The following is a 23,855-nucleotide window of genomic DNA, read 5'->3' on the forward strand; positions in this document are numbered from 1 at the left end:
TCTCCACAGAGCGCTGTCCATCTCTTCCCCATTTTGTGATGCCCAGCGTAGCAGTCTGGGAGCTGACCTTGTTAGTGAAAACAGAGGCAAAAAAAGCATTGAGTACATTAGCTTTTTCCACATCCTCTGTCACTAGTTTGCCTCCCTCATTCAGTAAGGGGCCCACACTTTCCTTGGCTTTCTTCTTGTTGCCAACACACCTGAAGAAACCCTTCTTGTTACTCTTGACATCTCTGGCTAGCTGCAGCTCCAGGTGCGATTTGGCCCTCCTGATAACATTCCTACATGCTCGAGCAATATTTTTATACTCTTCCCTGGTCATATGTCCAACCTTCCACTTCTTGTAAGCTTCTTTTTTATGTTTAAGATCCGCTAAGATTTCACCATTAAGCCAAGCTGGTCGCCTGCCATATTTACTATTCTTTCGACTCATTGGGATGGTTTGTCCCTGTAACCTCAACAGGGATTCCTTGAAATACAGCCAGCCTGTTGGCTTTGAAAGCCTCGGGACTGAGTGGATTAGCTGCAGAGCTGCCGCGTGAGAGGTCTGGGTGCTATCCACAGCTCTCAGTTGGGGTCTGAGGCCTGGGTCAGTAGAAGGGTTGGGAGCAGCACAGAAACAGAACCAGCAGCCAGGCGAGGTGAGAATTAAGCGCCTTGGCTTCTGGCTCTGAGCTCTGTTGTCCCCTGGGCTACGAGGTGTTTGGGGAGGAGCTTGTGCCTGACAGCCAAACGCAGGGCACATCCTGCAAAATCCAGTAGGCTTAGGAGATGTGATACCCCATCCCCTGCTGTTACAGCCCTGAGCTCCGAACCTGCAGCTCTGTCCATAAACCCCAATCTGCCTGCTAGTCTGCTCCCGATCCAGTCAGGAGGGACCAATTGTGCCAGCTTCGAAGGGAATGTAATGCTATGTGTTAGGGGGCTTATTCCTTCACCCGCTTCCTTCCCTGGTCCTTCTCGCATGAACAGAGAGCATCAATACCCGAAGTCCAAAGGTGCAAACAATTTGATGTTTATTGGGGTGAACTTCCAGCAAGCATGATTCCAGTTTCCTTCCTTAGTGTCCCCCTTCCCAGCTCTGACACCACAGAGCCTTACACCTGTGTCCTTGTTCCCATTCCTGCCCTTAGCCAAACATGATACCAATTTCCTTACCCCCATTCCCTGTTCACATCTCCCCCTTTAGCAAAACATGATTCCAATTTCCTTACCCACATTCCCTGTTCCCATCTCCCCCACCCACATACCCCCCCTTCCTGATTGACTGCAGACTAGATAGTAAAACTTGAGTTCTGCTTAGCTATACCTTAACCAATCATTTTCCTGAAATTTAACTAACCAATCCTAACATATTGTAACATGATTATGTAACCAATTATATCCCACCACCTTAATTAGTTTACACCCAGCAAAATTAACTATACAGCAGACAGAAACAATCACAGAACCAGACAGAGATTATACAGACAAACAATAGCAAAGTGGGAACTATAATGACAAAACAATACAGAAGTGAGGATTTCACAGCCCAGCTATTGATAAGTGAGTTCTTGCCAGGCAGGATGCTATCAAACTAAGTTTCCTTTTACATTTTCTAGGCACTTCCCTTTCTCTGGAGGTGATAGGCACTATCAGGACAGGATTGTATCCTAACAGCCCAATAGCACCTTATTTCAATGTGACTCGTTTGGAATGTGAGGATGTGACCGTTCACTTCCCAGCTTATGGCTGCCTCTGTTGCTTAGCCAAAGGCCTTAATCTAAGAACAGGGCCTCAGACTGTCACAGTAAGAGAAGGACCTTACATTGGCAGACAGTGATTTTGATTCTTTCTTTTATACCCCTAACTAGCCAAGTGATAAGAATACACCTAAATTCTTCGAGTACAGGCCTTTACCGACAGGCCTGAATATCTATATCCTAACATTATGGACAGATGCCTGCTAGGAAATGGAATGAAACACCAACCTCATTTCCCGTGGGCGTGAAATCAGGACCCAGCGCAGGTGTCCAGCAGCAGAAGGCGAGTGCTATGGGAAAAGGCTCTGCAAGGCTTTCGGCAGTGGTTCTCTGGGCACTAGATTTTATTTTTTCTGGAGTCCTTTCAGGATTGTTCCGTGGCGCGCGGGGTGAGGCGTGGGAGACGTGTGAACACTGGCGACTTTCCACCGTTTGTCTCTTGCAGATCAACTTCATCTTCTTATTCAACATCGTCCGAATCCTCATGACTAAGCTCCGAGCCTCAACCACCTCGGAGACCATGCAGTACAGGTAGCAGCATGCCCGCCAGAATGCCACTGGCAGGACGCACTGCAGAGGGACAGATTGGCTGAGGGGGGCCCCAATTCACTTCTTTCCTGGCGTTTAAATAAAGTAACATGGAGAGCTGCCCTGACTAGCCACTGGCTGCCCAAGGCCTCTCTGGGCCTCTCAAAAGCTGGGCAGGAGTCATGGCATGGGAATGCCCTGGCCTTGCCTCCCTGGTCTACCTTTGCCACGGGCTGCTCCTTGTACTGGGGCCCTGGACACTGGCTCCCTGAGTTCATTAATCTAATAACTCCGGCTCCAATGCCTGCACCCCTTAGTACCTCCTGCCCCACAACCCCCTGCGCCAGCCCTGATCCCCCTCCCACCCTCCTAACCCCTTGGTCCCAGCTCGGAGCACCCTCCTACACCCCAAATCGTAGAATATCAGGGTTGGAAGGGACCTCAGGAGGTCAGCTAGTCCAACCCCTGCTCAAAGCAGGACCAATCCCCAATTTTTGCTCCAGATCCCTAAATGGCCCCCTCAAGGATTGAATTTACAACCCTGGGTTTAGCAGGCCAATGCTCAAACCACTGAGCTATCCCTCCCCTCCTCGCTATCCATCCCTCCCCCCATCTCCAAATCCCTTCATCCCCAGCCCCACCCCAAAAGTCTGCACCCCCAGCCAGAGCCCTCCCACACCCCAACCCCCTGCCCCAGCACAGAGCCCCCTCCTGCCCTCTGAACCCCTTTTCCCAGCCCAGAGCACCCTCCTACACCCCAAATCCCTCATCCCCAGCCCCACCCCAGAGCCTGCACCCCCAGCCAGAGCCCTCCAATACCCCTGCCCCAGCCTAGATCCCCGTCCCACACCCTGAACCCCTCATTTCTGGCCCCATCACAGAACCCGCACTCCCAGCCCAGAGCCCATACCCCCTTCCACACCCCAACCCTCTGCCTCAGCCCAGAGCCCTCTCCCATACTCTGAACACCTCAACTCCACCCCCCATCCCGGAGCCCCCTTCTTCACCCCAAACCCTTCATCCCTGGCCCCACCCCAGAGCCCACACCCCAAGCCAGAGCCCTCTCCCGCCCTGTGCCCCAACCCCATGAACCAGCCTGGTGAAAATAAAAGCAAGTGAGTGAAGGTGGAGAGAGTGAGCAATGGGGGGGGGGGCGGGGGTGGAGTGAGCGGGGGAGCCTTGGAGAAGGGGTGGGGAAGGGGCGGGGCAAAAGGCGGGGCAAGAGTGTTTGGTTTTGTGTGAATAGAACGTTGGAAACCCTATTTAAAGATCCTTGCTCCTGGCTATAAGAGCGCTCTGGTTTTGCCTGCTGTTCCTGGCCAAACGTTCCCCATTCCTCCCACGTACTCTGCCACTCCCCACCCCAGAGGTGGCTGCATTTCGGCAGCACTGTCTCTGAAGCTGCCTGGAACTCTCATTAATGAATGATCTCCTTTGGTTCCTGCAGGTGCATTGTGGCCCCAAGGGGGGCTGGCAACTTTCACACTGAAGGGGACTCAGGCAAAAAGGACAGTGCAACGGGTCATGGGGTGTGAAGCTTTCAGAGGCTGGGGTCTACCTTCGAAAAGCACCAACATGACTTCAGAGCACAGCCCCCATTAACCCTAATCACCCTAATCACTCAAGGCTTTTGAAAAGGCAGCCAGAGAACCCAGGCCAGAGACCTGGAGCTGCTAGGTCCTCCACTAAAGGGAGCAATTAGCAGCTGAGTAACGGCCTTTGCAGAAGCCTCCCGCCATGGGAGCAAACCTTCTGCTCCCCAAAGCTGGCCCTCCCAATCCCGGCACGGAGGTGAGAATTAAATTGCCACTTGGGAGCAAAGCAAAGGACTAATGAGGAGGAATTAATCGATGCAGCTCAAACACCTGCCCGCCAGAGCTTTTGCCGGCACATGGCACAGAAAATTTAACCCTCCCTCTGCTGAGAAGCACTTTCCAAAAAGAGACAATCACCAAGTCCTAAAATTCCAGGGGTCTTGCAGGGATGCTGGTCCAGATTTTTAAAAATATTTAGTGGGCTCATTCCCATGGGACTGCCTCTATTACAGGAGCTCAACGTTATTGGGGGATGCTTCCCCTGCAGGAGAGGAGCCAGATTGTACCTAGCACATGGTTGAGATGAGGATGGATTTGTACTTACCTAGACAGCTTCTGAGGCTTAGGGACAGCCAGAGCACAAGGTTGTGTCCGTGCCCATCCTGGCTAATAGCCACTGATGGACCTATCCTCCATGAACTGAGTTAGTTCTTTTTTGAACCCTATTATACTTTTGGCCTTCACAACGTCCCCTAGCAATGAGTTCCACAGGTTGACAGTGTGTTGTGTGAAGAAATACTTCCTTATGTTTGTTTTAAACCTGCTGCCTATTAATTTCATTGGAGTGACCCACGGTTCTTGTGTGGAGGGGTAACTAACACTTCCTTATTCACTTTCGACACACCAGTCATGATTTTATAGACCTCTATCATATCCCCCCTTAGGCTTCTCTTTTCCAAGCTGAACAGTCCCAGTCTTTTTAATCTCTTCCCATATGGAAGTTGTTCCACCCCCTCATCATTTTAGTTCCAGGTCCAGGTACACTATATCGATTGGATCACCCTTCACCATGTGTTTGCTGAGCCCCTCAAAGAATTCTAATAGATTAGTGAGGCATGATTTCCCTTTACAAAAGCTGTGTTGACTCTTCCCCTGCGTATAGTTTTTATCTATGTGTCTGATAATTCTGTTCTTTACTATAGTTTTAACCAACTTGCCTGGTACTGAAGTCAGGCTTAGCGGCCTGTAAGTGCCAGGATCACCTCTGGAGCCTTTTTAAAAAATCAGTGTTACATTAGCTGTCCTCCCGTCACCTGGTACAGAGGCTGATTGAAGTGATAGGCTACATACCAGAATTAGTAGTTCTTCAGTTTCACATTTGAGGTCCTTCAGAACTCTTGGGTGAATCCCATCTGGTCCTGGTGACTTATGATGGTTTAATTTATCAATTTGTTCCAAAACCTCCTCCTATTGATACCTCAATCTGGGACAGTTCCTCAGATTTGTCACCTGAAAATAATGGCTCAGGTGTGGGAATCTTCCTTGCATCCTCTGCAATGAAGACCAATGCAAAGAATTCATTTAGCTTCTCACAATAACCTTGTCTTCCTTGAGTGCTCCTTTAGCACCTCAATCATCCAGTGACCCCACAGATTGTTTAGCAGGCTTCCTACTTCTGATGTACTTAATTTTATTTTTGCTGTTAGTTTTTGTGTCTTTTGCTACTTGCTCTTCAAATTCTTTTTTGTCTAATTATACTTGACCTGCCTAATTATACTTTCCTTCTTGACATACCAGAATTTATGGACCTTTCTATTTGCCTCTGTAGGATTTGACTTCCAGTTTTTAAAGGATGCCTTTTTGCCTCTAACTACCTCTTTTACTCATTTTTTAATGATGGTGGCATTTTTTGGTCCTCTTTTTTTTTTAATTTGGGCTATACATTTAATTTGAGCCTCTGTTACGATGTTTTTAAGAGTTTCTATGCAGTTTGCAGGCATGTCACTCTTGTGACTGTTTCTTTTAATTGCTGTTTAACTGGCTTCCTCATTTTTATGTAGTTCCCCTTTTGAAGTTAAATGCTACTGTGGTGAGCTTCTTTGACTTTTTCTTCCCAACGAGGATGTTAAATTAATTGCAGGATGGCGCTATTACCAGCAGTTCAGCTATCTTACCTCCTGGACCTGACCCTGTGCACCACTTAGGACTGAATCAAGAACTGCCTCTCCCATAGTGGGCTCCAGGACTAGCTGCTCCAAAAAGCAGTCTAGAAAGTTCGGTGTCTAGAAAATGTATCTCTGCATCCCGTCCTGAGGTGACACATACCCAGTCACTATGGGACTAGCTGAAATCCCCCATTATTATTGGCAAAAAGAAAAGGAAAACTTGTGGCACCTTAGAGACTAACCAATTTATTTGAGCAGTGAGCTGTAGCTCACGAAAGCTTATGCTCAAATAAATTGGTTAGTCTCTAAGGTGCCACAAGTCCTCCTTTTCTTTTTGCGAATACAGACTAACATGGCTGCTACTCTGAAACCTGTCATTATTGGGTTTTCTGTTTGTTTATCCTCCCTATTCTTCCTGTCACCAGACTGGTCAGGTGGTCGGTAGTGTATTCCTACTGCTATACTCATATTATTCAAGCATGAAACTTCTATCCAGAGAGATTCTATGGGACAGTTTGATTCATTTAAGATTTTTCCAATATTTGATTCTGTGCTTTCTTTCACATACAGTGCCACTCCCCCACCAGCGCAACCTACTCTGTCATGCCTAGACATTTTGTACCCCAGTATTACTGCATCTCATAGATTATCATTGTTCCAACAAGCTTCTGTGGCTTCCCCACTCCCCTGCTCACAAAAATCTGATTGCCGTACCTTTGTCCAGTAAGAGAAATTGATCCCAGCCTCCCTGCTCAGATCTGCCTGGGGTAGTGGCAGGGGGAGGAATCAGCTGCTGTGCTGATGTGGTTCAACCCTGTGTTCATTCCTCAGGAAAGCAGTGAAGGCCACGCTAGTCCTGCTGCCGTTGCTGGGCATCACCTACATGCTGTTCTTTGTGAATCCAGGGGAAGATGAGATCTCCCGGGTCGTTTTCATCTACTTCAACTCCTTCCTGGAATCTTTCCAGGTATGCGCCCCGGCGGTATGCGCCCAGCATCATCCACTCCTGGCCAGAACCCTGCATGCACCGGCAGGCCCTGCTTTACCAGCCCATGCCCCTGGCCAGAACCATAGCCAGGAAATATGTCACCCAGCTGGAAAATGTGCCTGAAGCTGCATCATACGCACATCCTGGGGATGCTGAGCTCGCCCGGCCGTATCGAGACCGGTGGCCACCCTCACTGACGTCACTGCTGGGTTCTACACCAAACCCTGTGAAATGGCAAGATTTTACCCAGGCTGGCCCCACAACCCAACAAACCGGAGATTGGCTTAAAAATCACGAGATCAAAGATATGAATTGAGGGGGAGTCTATTTCTTTGCCTTCTGATTTCTGGGCCTGACAGTCACACCCCAGTCACATTTCCAGCTTTTCTCTGCAACCACAAGGGCTAGAAACTTCCTGTTTTGTTTAATGACAGCCAAGATTCTTACTCCATCACTTGACTCCAGGAGCTCGGGCTTTAAGTAAAGCACCTGTGACAAGAATGGACATGTCTGATCAATGCAACGCAGGCGGCTGTCAGCCCCAGAGTAGCCCGTGGGCCCTGGTCCCTGCTTAATACAGTTCATAATTACTGTGTTTCTTTCTTCCAGGGCTTCTTTGTCTCCGTCTTCTACTGCTTCCTGAACAGCGAGGTGAGCATTTCCTTGTGAGGTGAGGGGATGGAGGGGGATCTCTCATCTGTACAGCTTCCACATGGCAGTTCCCGCTGTACCTGACAAATGAAACAGCACTGCCTGCCCAATCTAATGACTGTATTAATGGATGGGGAGATGGGCCCAGGGCTGGTCATCCTGGGAGACCTGGGCTTTCCTGACACTTGAAGCCATAATGAAACAAGTGTGGTGGATTTAACCTGGTCCCCAGTATTTCTGTGTCCAAATCTGCTGGCAGGGGTAGTAAAGACCAGGGACTAAGGTGCATCGGCAGAGCTGGGTGTGGTTCCAAGACTGGAAGGGCAGGAGTCAACTCATCAGTGGGAGTCACCTTCTCCCAGCAATGCCAGATCTGTTCCCGCAGAGCTTGTAATCGGCACTACTCAAAAATACGCCAGCTCCCTGCCCTGCATTTCAGCAACAAACTGAGCACTGCATCGTCTGGAAGGCCAAGAGACGGTCACAGCTGTGTGCAGTTGCTACATTCCCTGCCTGTGCTGAACAGATTCTGGGTTTGTTGCCCTCCTTGGGATTAATTTCCAAGGTACGAAACTGTGTCACCAGGAGACACACACACACACACACACACACCCTCCTAATATCACTTCTGGGGAAAGTGGGTCAAAAAATGGCAAGTATTCGTCATGGGAAAACCTCAGGCTTGAATCATTTTCATCAGAATTTCCCATTAAAATTTCTTGGGTTCGGGGGTTTTTTTAACAAAAAAGAAAAACTGGAAACAAACATTTTCAGTGTCTTGAAAACATTTATGGGGGTGGAGAAGTTGGGGGGGGTTGGTTAAAAGGGTCAGATTTTGCAAATCAAAAACCAAACATTTTCCTGAAAACTGAACATTTTCCCCAAAGGCTTTTACTGTAAAATCATAGAATCATAGAATCATAGAATATCAGGGTTGGAAGGGACCTCAGGAGGTCATCTAGTCCAACTCCCTGCTCAAAAGCAGGAAAAATCCCCAATTAAATCATCCCAGCCAGGGCTTTGTCAAGCCTGACCTTAAAAACTTCTAAGGAAGGAGATTCTACCACCTCCCTAGGTAACACATTCCAGTGTTTCACCACCCTCCTAGTGAAAAAGTTTTTCCTAATATCCAACCTAAACCTCCCCCACTGCAACCTGAGACCATTACTCCTTGTCCTGTCATCTGCTACCACTGAGAACAGCCAAGCTCCATCCTCTCTGGAACCACCTCTCAGGTAGTTGAAAGCAGCTATCAATTCCCCCCTCATTCTTCTCTTCTGCAGACTAAACAATCCCAGTTCCCTCAGCCTCTCCTCATAAGTCATGTGTTCCAGACCCCTAATCATTTTTGTTGCCCTTCGCTGGACTCTTTCCAATTTATCCACATCCTTCTTGTAGTGTGGGGCCCAAAACTGGACACAGTACTCCAGATGAGGCCTCACCAATGTCGAATAGAGGGGGATGATCACATCCCTCGATCTGCTCGCTATGCCCCTACTTATACATCCCAAAATGCCATTAGCCTTCTTGGCAACAAGGGCACACTGCTGACTCATATCCAGCTTCTCGTCCACTGTCACCACTAGGTCCTTTTCCGCAGAACTGCTGCCTAGCCATTCGGTCCCTAGTCTGTAGCTGTGCATTGGGTTCTTCCGTCCTAAGTGCAGGACCCTGCACTTATCCTTATTGAACCTCATCAGATTTCTTTTGGCCCAATCCTCCAATTTGTCTAGGTCCCTCTGTATCCTATCCCTGCCTTCCAGCGTATCTACCACTCCTCCCAGTTTAGTATCATCCGCAAATTTGCTGAGAGTGCAATCCACACCATCCTCCAGATCATTTATGAAGATATTGAACAAAACCGGCCCCAGGACCGACCCCTGGGGCACTCCACTTGACACCGGATGCCAACTAGACATGGAGCCATTGATCACTACCCGTTGAGCCCGACAATCTAGCCAACTTTCTACCCACCTTATAGTGCATTCATCCAGCCCATACTTCTTTAACTTGCTGACAAGAATACTGTGGAAGACCGTGTCAAAAGCTTTGCTAAAGTCAAGATACAATACATCCACCGCTTTCCCTTCATCCACAGAACCAGTAATCTCATCATAGAAGGTGATTAGTGTGGCAGTTCAATGATGAGACAGAACACAGCTTTATGCAAGAAAGCAGGCTGGTCAGCTGAGATGGGCGTTCTGCCCCCCGCCTTCCACCTTCTCCTTTTATTATATTTCTCCCCCCTAAGCATTACACACTGCTACAGCAAAAAGATACACAAAAGAATGTATGACGTTGATTAATATACTTAGTTGCATCTTTTAGCTACTACAATCCTGGTTCTCAGGCCTTGAGCCCAGGCTAAGAAAGCCTCCCGCAGTTACTGTCCCAACAATCAAGTTTTCATGGTTCATATCTAGCCCTTGTCCTTGGATAGAGCAATGTGTGCATTGCTTCTACAGAACAGTCAAGGTGTGCCCTGCCTGCTTCCAGGTGGAATAGCTAAAGCCAGATTAGATTAGTCAGGCATGACCTTCCCTTGGTGAATCCATGCTGGCTGTTCCTGATCACTTTCCTCTCATGTAAGTGCTTCAGGATTGATTCTTTGAGGACCTGCTCCATGATTTTTCCGGGGACTGAGGTGAGGCTGACTGGCCTGTAGTTTCCAGGATCCTCCTTCTTCCCTTTTTTAAAGATTGGCACTACATTAGCCTTTCCCCCGTTCGCCACGAGTTTTCAAAGATAATGGCCAATGGCTCTGCAATCACAGCCGCCAGTTAGCACTCTCGGATGCAACGCGTCCGGCCTCATGGACTTGTGCACGTCCAACTTTTCTAAATAGTCCCTAACCACCTCTTTCTCCACAGAGGGCTGGCCATCTATTCCCCATGTTGTGATGCCCAGCGTAGCAGTCTGGGAGCTGACCTTGTTAGTGAAGACAGAGGAAAAAGAAGCATTGAGTACATTAGCTTTTTCCACATCCTCTGTCACTAGGTTGCCTCCCTCATTCATTAAGGGGCCCACACTTTCCTTGGCTTTCTTCTTGTTGCCAACATACCTAAAGAAACCCTTCTTGTTACTCTTAACATCTCTCACTAGCTGCAGCTCCAGGTGCGATTTGGCCCTCCTGATTTCATTCCTACATGCCCGAGCAATATTTTTATACTCTTCCCTTGTCATATGTCCAACCTTCCACTTCTTGTAAGCTTCTTTTTTATGTTTAAGATCTGCTAGGATTTCACCGTTAAGCCAAGCTGGTCGCCTGCCACATTTACTATTCTTTCAACTCATCGGGATGGTTTGTCCCTGTAACCTCAACAGGGATTCTTTGAAATACAGCCAGCTCTCCTGGACTCCTTTCCCCTTCATGTTAGTCCCCCAGGGGATCCTACCCATCTGTTCCCTGAGGGAGTCAAAGTCTGCTTTCCTGAAGTCCAGGGTCCGTATCCTGCTGCTTACCTTTCTTCCCTGTGTCAGGATCCTGAACTCAACCAACTCATGGTCACTGCCTCCCAGATTCCCATCCACTTTTGCTTCCCCTACTAATTCTTCCCGGTTTGTGAGCAGCAGGTCAAGAAAAGCTCCCCCCCAGTTGGCTCCTCTAGCACTTGCACCAGGAAATTGTCCCCTATGCTTTCCAAAAACTTCCTGGATTGTCTATGCACCGCTGTATTGCTCTCCCAGCAGATATCAGGAAAATTAAAGTCACCCATGAGAACCAGGGCGTGCGATCTAGTAGCTTCTGCGAGCTGCCGGAAGAAAGCCTCATCCACCTCATCCCCCTGGTCCGGTGGTCTATAGCAGACTCCCACCACTACATCACTCTTGTTGCTCACACTTCTAAACTTAATCCAGAGACACTCAGGTTTTTCTGCAGTTTCGTACCAGAGCTCTGAGCAGTCATACTGCTCCTTTACATACAGTGCTACTCCCCCACCTTTTCTGCCCTGCCTGTCCTTCCTGAACAGTTTATAACTATCCATGACAGTACTCCAGTCATGTGAGTTATCCCACCAAGTCTCTGTTATTCCAATCACGTCACCAAAATGATTCGGTCTTGGGAAATTACAGCCGGAACAAAACTTTCCATATGAATGTTCGGTTTGGCCCCATTTTTCATTCAACATCCTTTTCGATAAGGACATTTCAGCAGGCTCTGCTCCTGTGACCAGAGAAAGGCTGCGTGAGGCTATTTTGATGCAGTGCATGGCAAAACTTCCGCAACAAGACCCCAGTCCAATTTGTCCATTAGTTAGTGTCCCTGTAAACCCTTTCCTAAGATGAGCAGAGTTTGCCAGGGCAGCACACCAGTGTCGGTTGCACCATCTGTTTGAATACAGGGATCATTTCACCAAACCTACTGCATTGTGACCCAAGAGAAACGGAACATGTATAGCCAAACAAAAGCCCCTCTCTGGGCTGATCAGTTGTGTTTCCGTCTTTCACACAGAATCAGAGGACTGGAAGGGACCTCAAGAGGTCATCTAGTCCAGTCCCCTGCATTCCTGGCAGGGCTAAGTATTATGCCTCCCTGTAATTGCTTTCACACCTTTGCTAGCTGTAAGAATGGATGGCTGGGTACAGGACAGAAACAGCAGATCCCGCGGGACGGGGAACATAAAAAGCCTTTTCCGACGCTGAGGAAAACACAGCATCTCTTTTCTGTATCCGTCCATAGCCTTCCCTTGGGGAGAGACAGCTCCCAAGCCAGCAATTCTGTGAGCTAACAGTCTGGTGTTTGCTAAAGAACTCACCCACCAGGGCTGCTTTCTGTCTTGGGATCTTTGTGGATGGATTTTTTTTTATTATGATTATTTTTAAAAACTTTTTTTTTAAAACTGTTTCCCACCTTCTGCAAAGCAGCAAAATAATCTAGTTAATAATTCAAGGATGAGATTGGCTTTGCCCTCCCCGTCACCAAGGCGTGAGGTTTTGTTCAGTCACTGAGGCTGAGTGATGTTCTGAGCCCCTTCATGGCTTATGCTTTGATAACAGGCAGTTTGCTGTGGTCAGTCAGGCTAAAACTGACCAAGGAGCAACCAGGGGAGCAAATCACTGTTCATTCCCTCTGAAACACCTGGCATTGGCCACTGTGGGAAGACAGGAGACTGGGCTAGATGGACCTTTGGTCTGACTCAGTCTGGCCATTCTTATGTTCTGAATAGGCCCAGATCCCCAAAGGTGTTTAGGCTCCTAACTTCGAGAGGAAGTACTTGAGAATTTGGGCCATAATGCTGGGCACTCAGAGAGAGCTCAGCTATTTACCAATTCATCCTCACAACACACTCGTGGAGAATTAGCGTGGCCCCTGTTCACAGAGAGGGCACTCGGCCCAGGCAGAGAAGTGACATGGCCAAGGGTTGTGCGGTGAGTCAGTGGCAGAGCTTGCAGTGCAACTGGAGTCCTGATGCCCACTTTCCTGCTGTAACCACTAGCCAGCACTTTCTCCCAGAGCCAGCAAGTCCCACTGCAAGTCCCTTCCTCTAATCACCTGACAGCATTCCTGCCCCAACAGCCACTCCCAACAGGGAAGGAACATTAGCTAGAAAGGGGCTGAAAAGATAAATGTGCTGGACTGGCTCCCGGGGAGCTTGAAACCCCGAGGGAAGATGTGGGATGGGATGAACTAGGAATCCAGGGGGCTTTGCAATGCATGCTAAGATCAGCATGGAGGGGAAGGGACAGACATCTTGGTGACAAGATGCATTGCTGCAAATTAGCCAGGACAGCGGAGGAACTGAAAGTGGGACTTCCAAGAGGGCCTGTTGGGAAGCATCTCAGAATCCTTCCTGAGCCCACCACGGGGCAGCCAAGATGGAGACAAAGGAAAGCCGGGGCTCTTTTTTCCAGATTACCCATGGAGGGTTTTAATGCAGTGTGTTGGAGACCAAAGAGCCAACGTGTGATTCTGTTATTAGCTTCCCTGCAGGCTGACTTGTAAACCCCTTGGGGCAGAGCCATGACTCCTCTGTGTGGCCTGAGCCCTGTTGGCTTTCAGTATGTGGTAAATAATACCAGCACCCCTCTGCGGAGAGGTTGCAGATGTCAGGACCATGCAAGTCCGCTTCCTGTTAGAGGAGAAATCAGTAATGTGGAGGCTGGGGATATTGGTGTAATTTGTTTATTTACTGTATATTCACCAGTCCTGGAACAGAGGTGGGCACAGATAGCACACAGGCCATCTCCTCTTTCAGTACACTCAGCCCAAATCCCAATGCCAGCTCCCAACTCTATCCCTGGAACAGACTCTACTTACAGAGGTTAAGGCAGAGAGCAAACTCTCCTGCTACTTGCAACAGCTTCCCCCAAGGAAACCGCATCTGAAAACCAACAACACGGCATTTCTTCCAAGACTAAAAACTTCCTCACACACTAAGAAAAAGAATGTGTAGGTCTATATGTAGCACTGCCATCTGATAACAATGGCAGGGCTACATATAACAATAATATTATTTGAGATAATACTGATATTATTTGAGATGTCTGTTCCAAAGCATGTTTCCTGTCTAAGTCATAAAGAAACATGAAGCCCAGAACAAGGGGAAGATGCTGCCAGATACTGAATTTGTAACAGGTGGAGAGAGGCTATTTCTTTCCACATGGATCAGATAAAAAGCTCCTTTCTCTGACCTCCTGTTGCTGTGATCTTTGACCCTGAACTCCCCTTCCCCTATGTTGCAAATCTGCCTGGCATTTCCTTCTGCAGCCTCCCCCATATGTTACAACTTCCCATCTGCCTCTTTCCTCCTTGGTTCCTACAAGTCTATCCTCTGCAGCGGCTGCTGTCCAGCCACATCCGCAGCCTCCCCAATCACAGCTCTCCAGAGTCTATCAAGTGCAGAATGCTGCCTCCCTCTTCAAAGAAGCATGGCCCCGTACACCCCACTCACCAGCACCGTTTAGACCCAGTTCAAAATCCACCCCACACTCTGCCTTTGACCTGTACTGCCCTCCCCACTCCCTTCCTTTAGCATTGGCGTCCTCTCTGCCCAACCCTATAGACACTGTGGGTGCAAGAGCCTTCTCTTCTGCAGCTCACACCATCAGCAGCAGCTTCCTTGTGTCTCTAAGTGCAGGACTCTGCACTTAGGACGGAAGAATCCCATGCACTACTACAGGCTGGGGACCGACTGGCTAAGCGGCAGTTCTGCAAAAAAGGACCTGGGGATTACAGTGGATGAGAAGCTGGATATGAGTCAGCAGTGTGCCCTTGTTGTCAAAAAGGCCAACGGCATATTGGGCTGTATTAGTAGGAGCATTGCCAGCAGATCGAGGGAAGTGATTATTCCCCTCTATTCGGCACTGGTGAAGCCACATCTGTAGTATTGCGTCCAGTTTTGGAGCCCTCGCTACAGAAAGGATGTGGACAAATTGGAGACAGTCCAGCAGAGGGCAGCAAAAATGATCATGGGGCTGGGGCACATGATTTACGAGGAGAGGCTGAGGGAACTGGGGTTATTTAGTCTGCAGAAGAGAAGCGTGAGGGGGGATTTGACAGCAGCCTTCAGGATTTATTTTGGAACCTGAAGGGGGGTCCAAAGAGGATGGAGCTCGGCTGTTCTCAGTGGTGGCAGATGACAGAACAAGTAGCAATGGTCTCAAGTTGCAGTGGGGGAGGCTTAGGTTGGATATTAGGAAACACTATTTCACGAGGAGGGTGGTGAAGCTCTGGAATGGATTACCTAGGAAGGTGGTGGAATCTCCTTCCTTAGGGGTTTTTAAGGCCCAGCTTGACAAAGCCCTGACTGGGCTGATTTAGTTGGTGTTGGTCCTGCTTTGAGCAGGGGGTTGGACTAGATGACCTCCTGAGGTCTCTTCCAACCCTAATCTTCTATGATTCTATGATTCTCCATCTCATCACCATGCTGTCGGGGCCTCCCATAGGATTGCAGCAGGGCAAGCCGGGCTAGCAGCTGGCGCTTGCCCCAGTGAGTAAATAACAGGCAGCTTAGGACTGGACCTCGCTGGAGACAACCTGGGAATTTCAGAGCCCTCCAGAACTTCCGTGCTCGCCCAGGGCCATGAAGCGCTGAGATGCAGACACGCCCAGTAGCCATTACATAGACCAGGCTCCTCGATCCCATTCCTAGCTCCACTGTCAGACAGGACACGCTGCTGGACTGCACAGAGTGTGTGGCCTGGTTCTGCTGCAGAGCCCACAGCGCAGGCAAACAATGTGTTGAGACTGGATTGATTGCTGGGGGGGCTCCATGGGAAACAATCGTCCCCTGCACTAACTCGGGACACAGCTCGGAGCCAGGGGAATGGAAAGGGGGCAGAGCCAGCTACTCAGCAGCCCCAGCTGTCTGGGTGTTAGATATTTGGAAGGCTAATGACGGGCACTAAGAAATCTGTTCCCACGCAGCTGTTTCGTCCACCCTAGCACCCGTTGGTGGAATTCGCACCTTGCGGTCAATAAAACACCCTTCAGCAGTAACTCCAGGAAGTATTCTTTGCATCATACGGGAGGTCAGACTAGATTAGCACAATGGGCCCTGCTGTCCTTGGAATCTGTGAATCTCTGATATTTACCAGCCACCCAAGGCATCTGCACTGCTGTAAGTTTGAACTGACACAGATGCGGACCAGACAAGTAATAAAGAAACTCTGTGAGCCCATCGCTCGCTTACCCTCCATCACACACTAGGCAGCCTCAGGTTTATTAGACGCTAGCTCTTTTTTATAGCTGAAGTCCAGATTTATCTCCTCCTGCTCGCTCTTTCACGTTCCTGGACCCGGGTTCATTTCTCTCCTTTCCTGTCAGACCTTTAAAGACAGGATTTATTGAGGTCGGTGTCCAACAATGGAGAGTGACTAGCCGGGAGTGGGAGTCGGGACTAGTGGGACCTATTCCTGGCTCTGGGAAGGAGGCTGCCTTGTAAGTTAGAGCAAAGGTTTTGGAATTAGAACTGCTGGGCTCGAATCTCCCATTGCAATGACCCAGTGGGGTGACCTTTTGCAAATGCCCTGTCCCTGCATCTGCCTCAACTCTCTCCCCCTCACACTGGGATAAGAATTTTTCACAGATTCATAGGCTCTGGGGGGATCAGAAGGCTCCACTCTGATCACCTAGTTTGACCTCCAGCATAAGGCAAGCCCCAGAACTCCAGGGTGACCTTGGGCAAGTCATGTCCCTGCTCTGTGCCTCTGTTTCCCCATCTACAAATACAGGATAATGCCAGGAACTGTTCCTTCCTGGGGAATTTGAGGGCTTAGTTCATTGATGTCTGTAACCTGCTTTCAGCCCCTTGGCTCTAAAGTGTATTGCAGTACTGTGCAACGGGAGAGGGAAATCTTGCCCTAGTTCTGCCGCAGGTCTCAGGAAAGCCCTCGCCAGCAGCATGGGTTGTAAATGCCCTGTGTCCTCTGCAATGTGTTGGCAGGTCCGTTCTGCTGTCCGGAAGCGATGGCACCGGTGGCAGGACAAGCACTCCATCCGCGCCCGCGTGGCCAGAGCCATGTCCATCCCCACGTCGCCGACGCGCGTCAGCTTCCACAGCATCAAGCAGTCAACAGCTGTCTGAGGGGAGGAAGCCGTCGCACGGGACGGGAGCCAAGGTTTGCAGCAGAGCCTCTGCTGCTTGTACTGCACACGGCGTGCGGGCCATGTACTTCCAGGATGGAACCCCAGCCCACGAGCCCAGCAGAGCCCGGGCAGGGACTGTCTGACACCAAAGAAACCCCTTGCCAGCGTCCACCCTGGGAGACCAGCTCTCAGAGCACCTCTTTCTTATTCTCCCAAGCCCTCGTGAGGCCAGAACCTCCCTTGCCCAGGACTGTGGGTCTGGGCAATATCTGGTGGCCCTGGCAAGGCCTACAGCAACTGAGGACAACGGTCCAGTGAGGACTTCACATTATCCTAGGGTCGGCTGCGGGCGGAGCCATTCCCCGAGCGATGCCGGGTGTGCTGGAGATATGGCAGAGTCCAGCACCCGCCCTGATCCTGACCTAGCAGCCAGTGTAGTGGAAATCTTTGTTTGTCCGGTAAGAGCCCTGGTCCTGCTAGCACTGGTCACATGGATGGGATGTGGCCAGTCTGCATTTTTGCCTCTCTCCCCATTCCCATGCATGTCACTGCCCCTCTGGGGTATAAATTCCTCGCTCCGGTTCAGCGGCTGCACGGCAGGTCGCTTTGGAGTTACTGCCTTCAGGGGTGTCGTGAAAGCTCCGTTTGCGGCACATGGCGATGGCATCTCTGGAACAACCCTGTCAGAAGCCACTGCCACCGCACGGCCTTGCTAACCCGTTCTGGGGGGGCAAGCCTGGGAAATCCGCTGCCAGGCTCCTGCTGCTAGTGCAGATGCCCTGAAGAACCTCTGCAAGCTGCGGTGATGAGGAGGGATGCCCTGATGTGCATTAACCCAGAGGACAGACCAGCTGCTTGGGCCGTGAATGTAGTTTGCCTGGTGCCATTTCTGTGCTTTGCCTTATGCCTCCGTTTTATTACGACCCTGAGAGTATTCATCCCCCCACAACCACCCTGCCCCCTACTCCAAGCAGGATACCTGGCGAGGTCACGCGGCAGCCCCTGCCATGCAGTCTGCTGCAGAGCTGGGGTCGCCCCGCTGCCCCCTGCAACCCCAGCATGTGGCGCCTGGCGAGGCCCCGCGGCAGCCAGGCCTGCACATCGCTGAGTGAATGCAGCATTTGTGAGAGTAGCCTGAGCCTGAGTCTTCACTGCGGCGTTCGCCCCAGTGACCGGCCCTCGCACTCGCTCCTCTGGCGTTAGCCCAGCTCGAGAGTGGGCATGCTAGCTGCAGACACGTTGTGGTAACGCTCGCAGGACCCCGCCAGGCCAGCCCACGCCAGCGGAAAGCCCCTCTGCACCCGCGCCAAGGTGGCAAGAGCCAGATCCTGTAGGGAACAGGGAGATCAGACACCAGGGGAGGGAGTGGGTCACTGGCACTCAGTAAATGAACACCAGGTGAGCAATGCCAGTGGAGATACAGCAAGTGGGGGGTGAGATGGTTCCTCCCAGAGCAGAGACCTGGCATGATAGGGCCCCGGGGTGGGTGTGAAGAAGAGGAAGGCAGCTCCCATTGAAACCCCAGGAAAACATTGAATGGGGGGGGTTGGCTTCTGCCCATGGCAAGACAAGGATTTGGAGGACACCTGGGTTCACACCCGGATCCTTGGGAAGAAGGTGTCAAAAGCTACACAAAAAATCTTTTAACTTCTCCCAAATACACATGCACACATACACCCTACCCACATATGCACTCTCATATGCACACATACACACTCACATACATGCAACTCACACACACACACACACAAAGCACCTTGGTTTTATGCCTCATCAGACAACACAGCTTTGATGTATTTATTTCTAAGATAAGCAAAATTTGGTCCAACTCTGCTGCGTTGTCTACAGGCCGCAATTCCCGCAGGATCACTGTCGGGGTGCAGAAGGGGACATGGGGCTGAGCTGCCCCCTGGTCTCAAGCTGCTCCTCTGGGGCTTTCTTTCCAAAGGGTGTACAGCTGAGATGGAGAACTACAGAAAGCACTGAGGAGAGACCAGTAGGTCGTGGGTGGTGTGTTCTGAAACCTGCAGTTTTACAATCCAGCGACTTCTGCATATTTATGCATATTCATCCAGTATGCAAATGAGGATATTGAATCATTTGCATAAACCCTCCAGATTTCTGGATCTTCGGCCTTATATGGCTATACCCTCTGGTGGGTAGAACTGTGTGGCAAACATTCCCAGCTGCCCTGAACTGCTTTAGCTGAGAGCCAGGGAACAACTCGTTTGTGGGCAGGGTTTGCTTGTGCCTTCTCTACAGAAAGATTGCAGATGACTAACAAAGAAATGCAAATCCTGTTTTTCTCAGCCCGTAAACTCATGGCAGTGACAGTGGAATTTTTCGATGTTTTAATCTTTCGTATTTTAATTCCAAAAATGTCCGTTTTTCTAACCTGCAAGTTTTCTCAGGAATGGCTGGGTTACGACTAATTCCTCAGTTGTTGAAAAGCAAGTTTCAAAGTTCCAAAAAGGTCCCATTTTGACGTTTTCTAAATGGTTTTCCAAGTCAAAAGGACTTTTTGTTCAGAAATTAAAGCTAATTAGAGTGACAACATTTTTAAAAAAATATGATTGAAATTGAAATAAATTTTTCAATCGGCCCAAAGTGAAATTTAGGAGAGGGAGGTTTGGTGGGGGAGGGTCATGAAAATGTTCTAGATTTCCACTTTTCATCCCAACTTGGGATGGGAAAAATGTTCAAAATCTGAAAAATCCATTTCCCATCCAGCCCTACGTGACAAATCTGCACCCATCTCCTTGTACTGACCTTCCTCCGATGGTCCTTGCTCAGCGCTATTAAGTTCTACCAGGAGTGCCAGCATCTCCTCTGAAATACCCCTCTCATTCCATGGCCCTACCTCCAGCTATGGCCTTGGAGAGACTATATCCAGAGCCAGTGTCCACACTTCAGAAAGGATGTTCAACAACTGGCAAGGGTTTAGAAAAAACCTATAAGGTTTATTCAAGGTCCGCAAAACCTGCCTTCCAGTGACAGTCTAATGGAGCTCCAGCGGCTTAGTTTATCTAAGATGGTTAAGAGGCAATTTATTTGAGTAGGGTTCTATTTTTCAGGGTTTATTAATTTCATTGGGGAGGGGTATTTTTAGCCATTTTTGAGTTCTGTGTAGATGTCCAAAAACTGGGTTATTTCCAGGGCTTTCCCTTTGGATATTCACCTCATACTGTTTCAAACTGCACCATGTTCAAGTGCAGTAGGGAAACTAGTGCACACCAGCAAGGTCTACATGGACCAATTAATGCGCAACACACTAGTGCGCTTTAGAAGTCACACTCCTGTAGTCTGCATTGGTGCTCCATGGAGACAAGCCCATAGAGATACAAGCCAGTGAGTAGAGACATCACCTCTGTAAACACACAGGGCTGGGAAAGGGGTGAAATCCACATGAATTGAGAAAACATTTCTGGTGTTTACTGGATAAACACTGGTTTGTTCTGGGGTTCTGTATCCGGGAAGTTTTATCAGTGTTTACCAGTTAAAACCTAAAATCAGAAGCCCTATCCATCCATACCTATGCCAAGAGAATATATCAGTCCTAGAGAGCTCTTTTAGGTAGCTGGCAGAGGCAGAATAAAACCCACCAGCTGGAAGCTGCAGCCAGGAAAGTTCAAAAGGGCAACCAGCAGCACCAAGGGGAATTAATTCTTGGAACAGATCAGCAAGGAGCCTGGCAAATTCATCATCACCGGGAGGCTTTAAATGGAGATCAGTCATCCTACTGTCAGAATCACAGGGTGATGTTTTCAAGACTGTGTTATACAGGAGGTCAGATGAGCTGATCATCAGAGTCCTTCAGGCCTTAAAATCTATGACATTACAAGGCCATGTCATTCAGAGAAGGACAACCAGAGGTTGGTAACCCAATGCTAACCAGGCAGCATGTCTCATTCCAGGAAGTAACACTCTGGGCAGGGGACAGAGTGACCCTGTACCAGGCTTGGTTCTCTCTGAGGTCCTGGCCAATTCCCCTGATGGCCATTTTTGTGCTTGTTTGAACTGCCCCATGCTCCATACACACACGTCACATTTGTGTCTGATGGTTCCACATGGCTGGTGAGCCAGCAGTTCTCACAGCAGAATATTTCCCGGATGGATGGGTGAAATTCTGACCCCCACTGAAGTCAATGGGTGTTTTGCTATTGACTGCACTGGGGCCAAGATTTCATCAGTGTTGCCACTATAGATGAACAAACAGTTCTAATAGGGGCAAGGATGACGCAATGGTTAAAGGGCAGGATGGTGTGATGGTTAAAGAACTGACCAGAATAGCTTTCTTCTGCTTTAGGAGATGCATCATTCCTGAGGACCCCAGGGTTTTAATCCCCACTCTGCCACTGACTTACTGTAGGACCTTGGTCAAGTCACTTCACCTTTATGTTTTATAGTTTTCTCCACTATAAATTGGAGCTAATGATACTTCCTCAAAAGGGAGTTTTGAGGCTTCACATTAATATGCATAAAACACTTTGTTATCCTGGAATGAAAGCTGCTAGAGGGGAGAAGGAGAAAACACACTACAAAAACCTCCATCCAACCTTCAGGATGTTCCCTGAACTGAACTCTACCCATGACCAGCTGTCACATGTCCAGAAATTGCTCCATGACCCACAGGTCATTGAAAGAGCCCTAAATCAATGCTGAGGGTCATAGTTACCACGTCCTAATTTGAAGACGTTGCTCTCTCATTGGGGTGATTCACTAACACATGGTGATGCAGCAATGTCATGGCATCCAAGTCATATCACTAACTGAAGACACAGAAGTTCATAGATACCAAGGCCAGAAGGGACTATTGTGATCATCTAGTCTGACCTCCTGTACAACACGGGCCTTAGAACTTCCCCAAAATAATTCCTAGGTGCTGCAGCATTGTGGAGAAATGAGTAGAGCTAGGCAGGACCTGGATTTTCCAGTTCAAAAGGAATTCCCCAATTTCTAAATTTGTTCCCTTCCAAACTTGGAACAAACAAAAAAATTGAATTTTCCTGCGAAAGGGAAATTCTGGGAGGAAAAACCACTTTGTGTCCACGGAAACGTTTCATGTTGGTAAAATTAAAACATTTCATTTCAATTTCAACCTTTGGAAACCCTTTCACTTTTTTAAAAAATACATTTCATGTCAAAAATCATTTCAAACTGAAAAATCACAGCAGTCCACGCCAAAAATGTTGAGCTAGGATAATATCGAATCACTTCGTTGCGGGAGGTTTTGCAAAACGCGCTGTTGTCAAATTGACACTTTTTCTCAGCATTTTGATATTGGCAAAAAATATTTCAATAAAAACTTGGAGCCCAGCTCCAGGAACGAGGCAGTGGCTCGGTACTTTGCCGATGGCATGTCAGAGCCAGGAATGGGACCCAGGAACTCCTTGTTTCCAGCCGGGTGGGATTCACTGCACTAGGGCTGCCGTGTAGAACACCTGATTCAAACAAAGCCCTTTACAATAGACAGAGTCAAACAATGCTCACCTGCTCCAGGGTGTGAAGGGATCTGACATGGAAAGTGAACTCCAAAAAGAATGAAACAAACGCAAGCAGAACCAGGAATGGCATTCATCAGATTTCAGTGAAACTGAAGCCAACGTGCGATGCCCAACTTGCTGTCAACCCTACGTCCTGCCAGCTCTCTGCCAGTGCAGTGTGGAATGGTGCTCCATGATTTCACAGCACCTTCATCATATTTTTGCCCTGTAGCCTAACACCTTGTCAAATAAACTAAACAATCATTGCCATCCCACAAGCTATAAAAACTGCTGCGTAAACAAACCATCACCTCCAGTGATTCCCACCCATCGGGATACACTTCAACACGGAAATCCATCAGCCCCGAGGGACCAGTGCGCTCCCTCCTTGGGTTCCCCTCTTGCAGGCCAATGCCCTTGGGTGCCCAGGAGAATGGATGCAGGATGATGCTAGTTTGGAAGACCTCAAGCTGGCTGACTGATCCCTTTCTCCCTCACCCTGTATCCAGCTCCCAGGAGAGCCAGCGCTCTGCGCATGCCAGTGGCCAATGTGGAGGGGTCAAACGACAACAAAATGCCCAATGTGGCCAATGTGGAGGGGCAAAACGACAACAAAAGCAGCACTGTGTGGGTGTCACTATTTACTTCATCCTCCTGTCTTACGATTGTTCAGATGTGCACAATTTGCTTTAAAAAATCTGTGTGTTGCCATGTGTACTCTCAACTCTGTTTGATTAAAATGGCTTTTAATTATTTCATGGGGACTTTGCGTTTGTCTCCCAGAGAAGGAAGGCTTGGTTCAGTCATGGGATCTTCGCACCTCTTGGATGGGACCCTGGAGTACTGCCTTTTCTCCCCACGTCTAGGATATCTCAAGAGGGACTGCTCCCAAAAGACCAGAGCCAGGAAGGGGCTGAATACCCTCAGATCCAAGGGCGTGGTCTCCAGGTTCCAGCCCCAGATGGTCATCAGAAAGCATCAGGGGTTGAAGCCAGGGCACAAAATACAAAGCAGAACCTGCTCCTGCTGTTTATTTTTGGGTGCCAAATGAGCTAAAATTGGGTGGTGATCTGTAGAATTAACCTGGCTACTTGGAGGCAGTGTGGCCCAGTGGACCTCGGTTCTCTTCCCAGCTCTGCCCCGGGGCAAGTCACTTACCCGCTCTATGCTGCCATTTCCCCAGCTGCAGATTGGGGATAAGGAGACTCACCTCCGTTGACATCTACTGCTAACA

The 23,855-nt window shown here is 49.1% G+C and overlaps 1 protein-coding gene across 3 annotated transcripts in view; it reads left to right on the top strand.

Annotated features, from left to right (window-relative positions):
- The window catches only part of LOC125626773 (corticotropin-releasing factor receptor 1), a 135,346-nt gene extending 111,972 nt beyond the window's left edge, over positions 1 to 23,374 (top strand). For all 3 annotated transcript variants that reach the window (XM_048830185.2, XM_048830184.2, XM_048830186.2), the window contains 4 exons: positions 2,188 to 2,273; positions 6,802 to 6,937; positions 7,568 to 7,609; positions 16,996 to 23,374. In XM_048830185.2, the coding sequence (XP_048686142.1) occupies positions 2,188 to 2,273; positions 6,802 to 6,937; positions 7,568 to 7,609; positions 16,996 to 17,136 (405 nt within the window). In that variant the 3' untranslated portion in view covers positions 17,137 to 23,374. The remainder of the gene's footprint in view (positions 1 to 2,187; positions 2,274 to 6,801; positions 6,938 to 7,567; positions 7,610 to 16,995) is intronic.
- The last annotated feature ends 481 nt before the right edge of the window (positions 23,375 to 23,855 follow it).

This window comes from Caretta caretta, chromosome 27, assembly GCF_965140235.1.
Source record: "Caretta caretta isolate rCarCar2 chromosome 27, rCarCar1.hap1, whole genome shotgun sequence".
In the NCBI taxonomy this organism is placed as follows: domain Eukaryota; kingdom Metazoa; phylum Chordata; order Testudines; family Cheloniidae; genus Caretta; species Caretta caretta.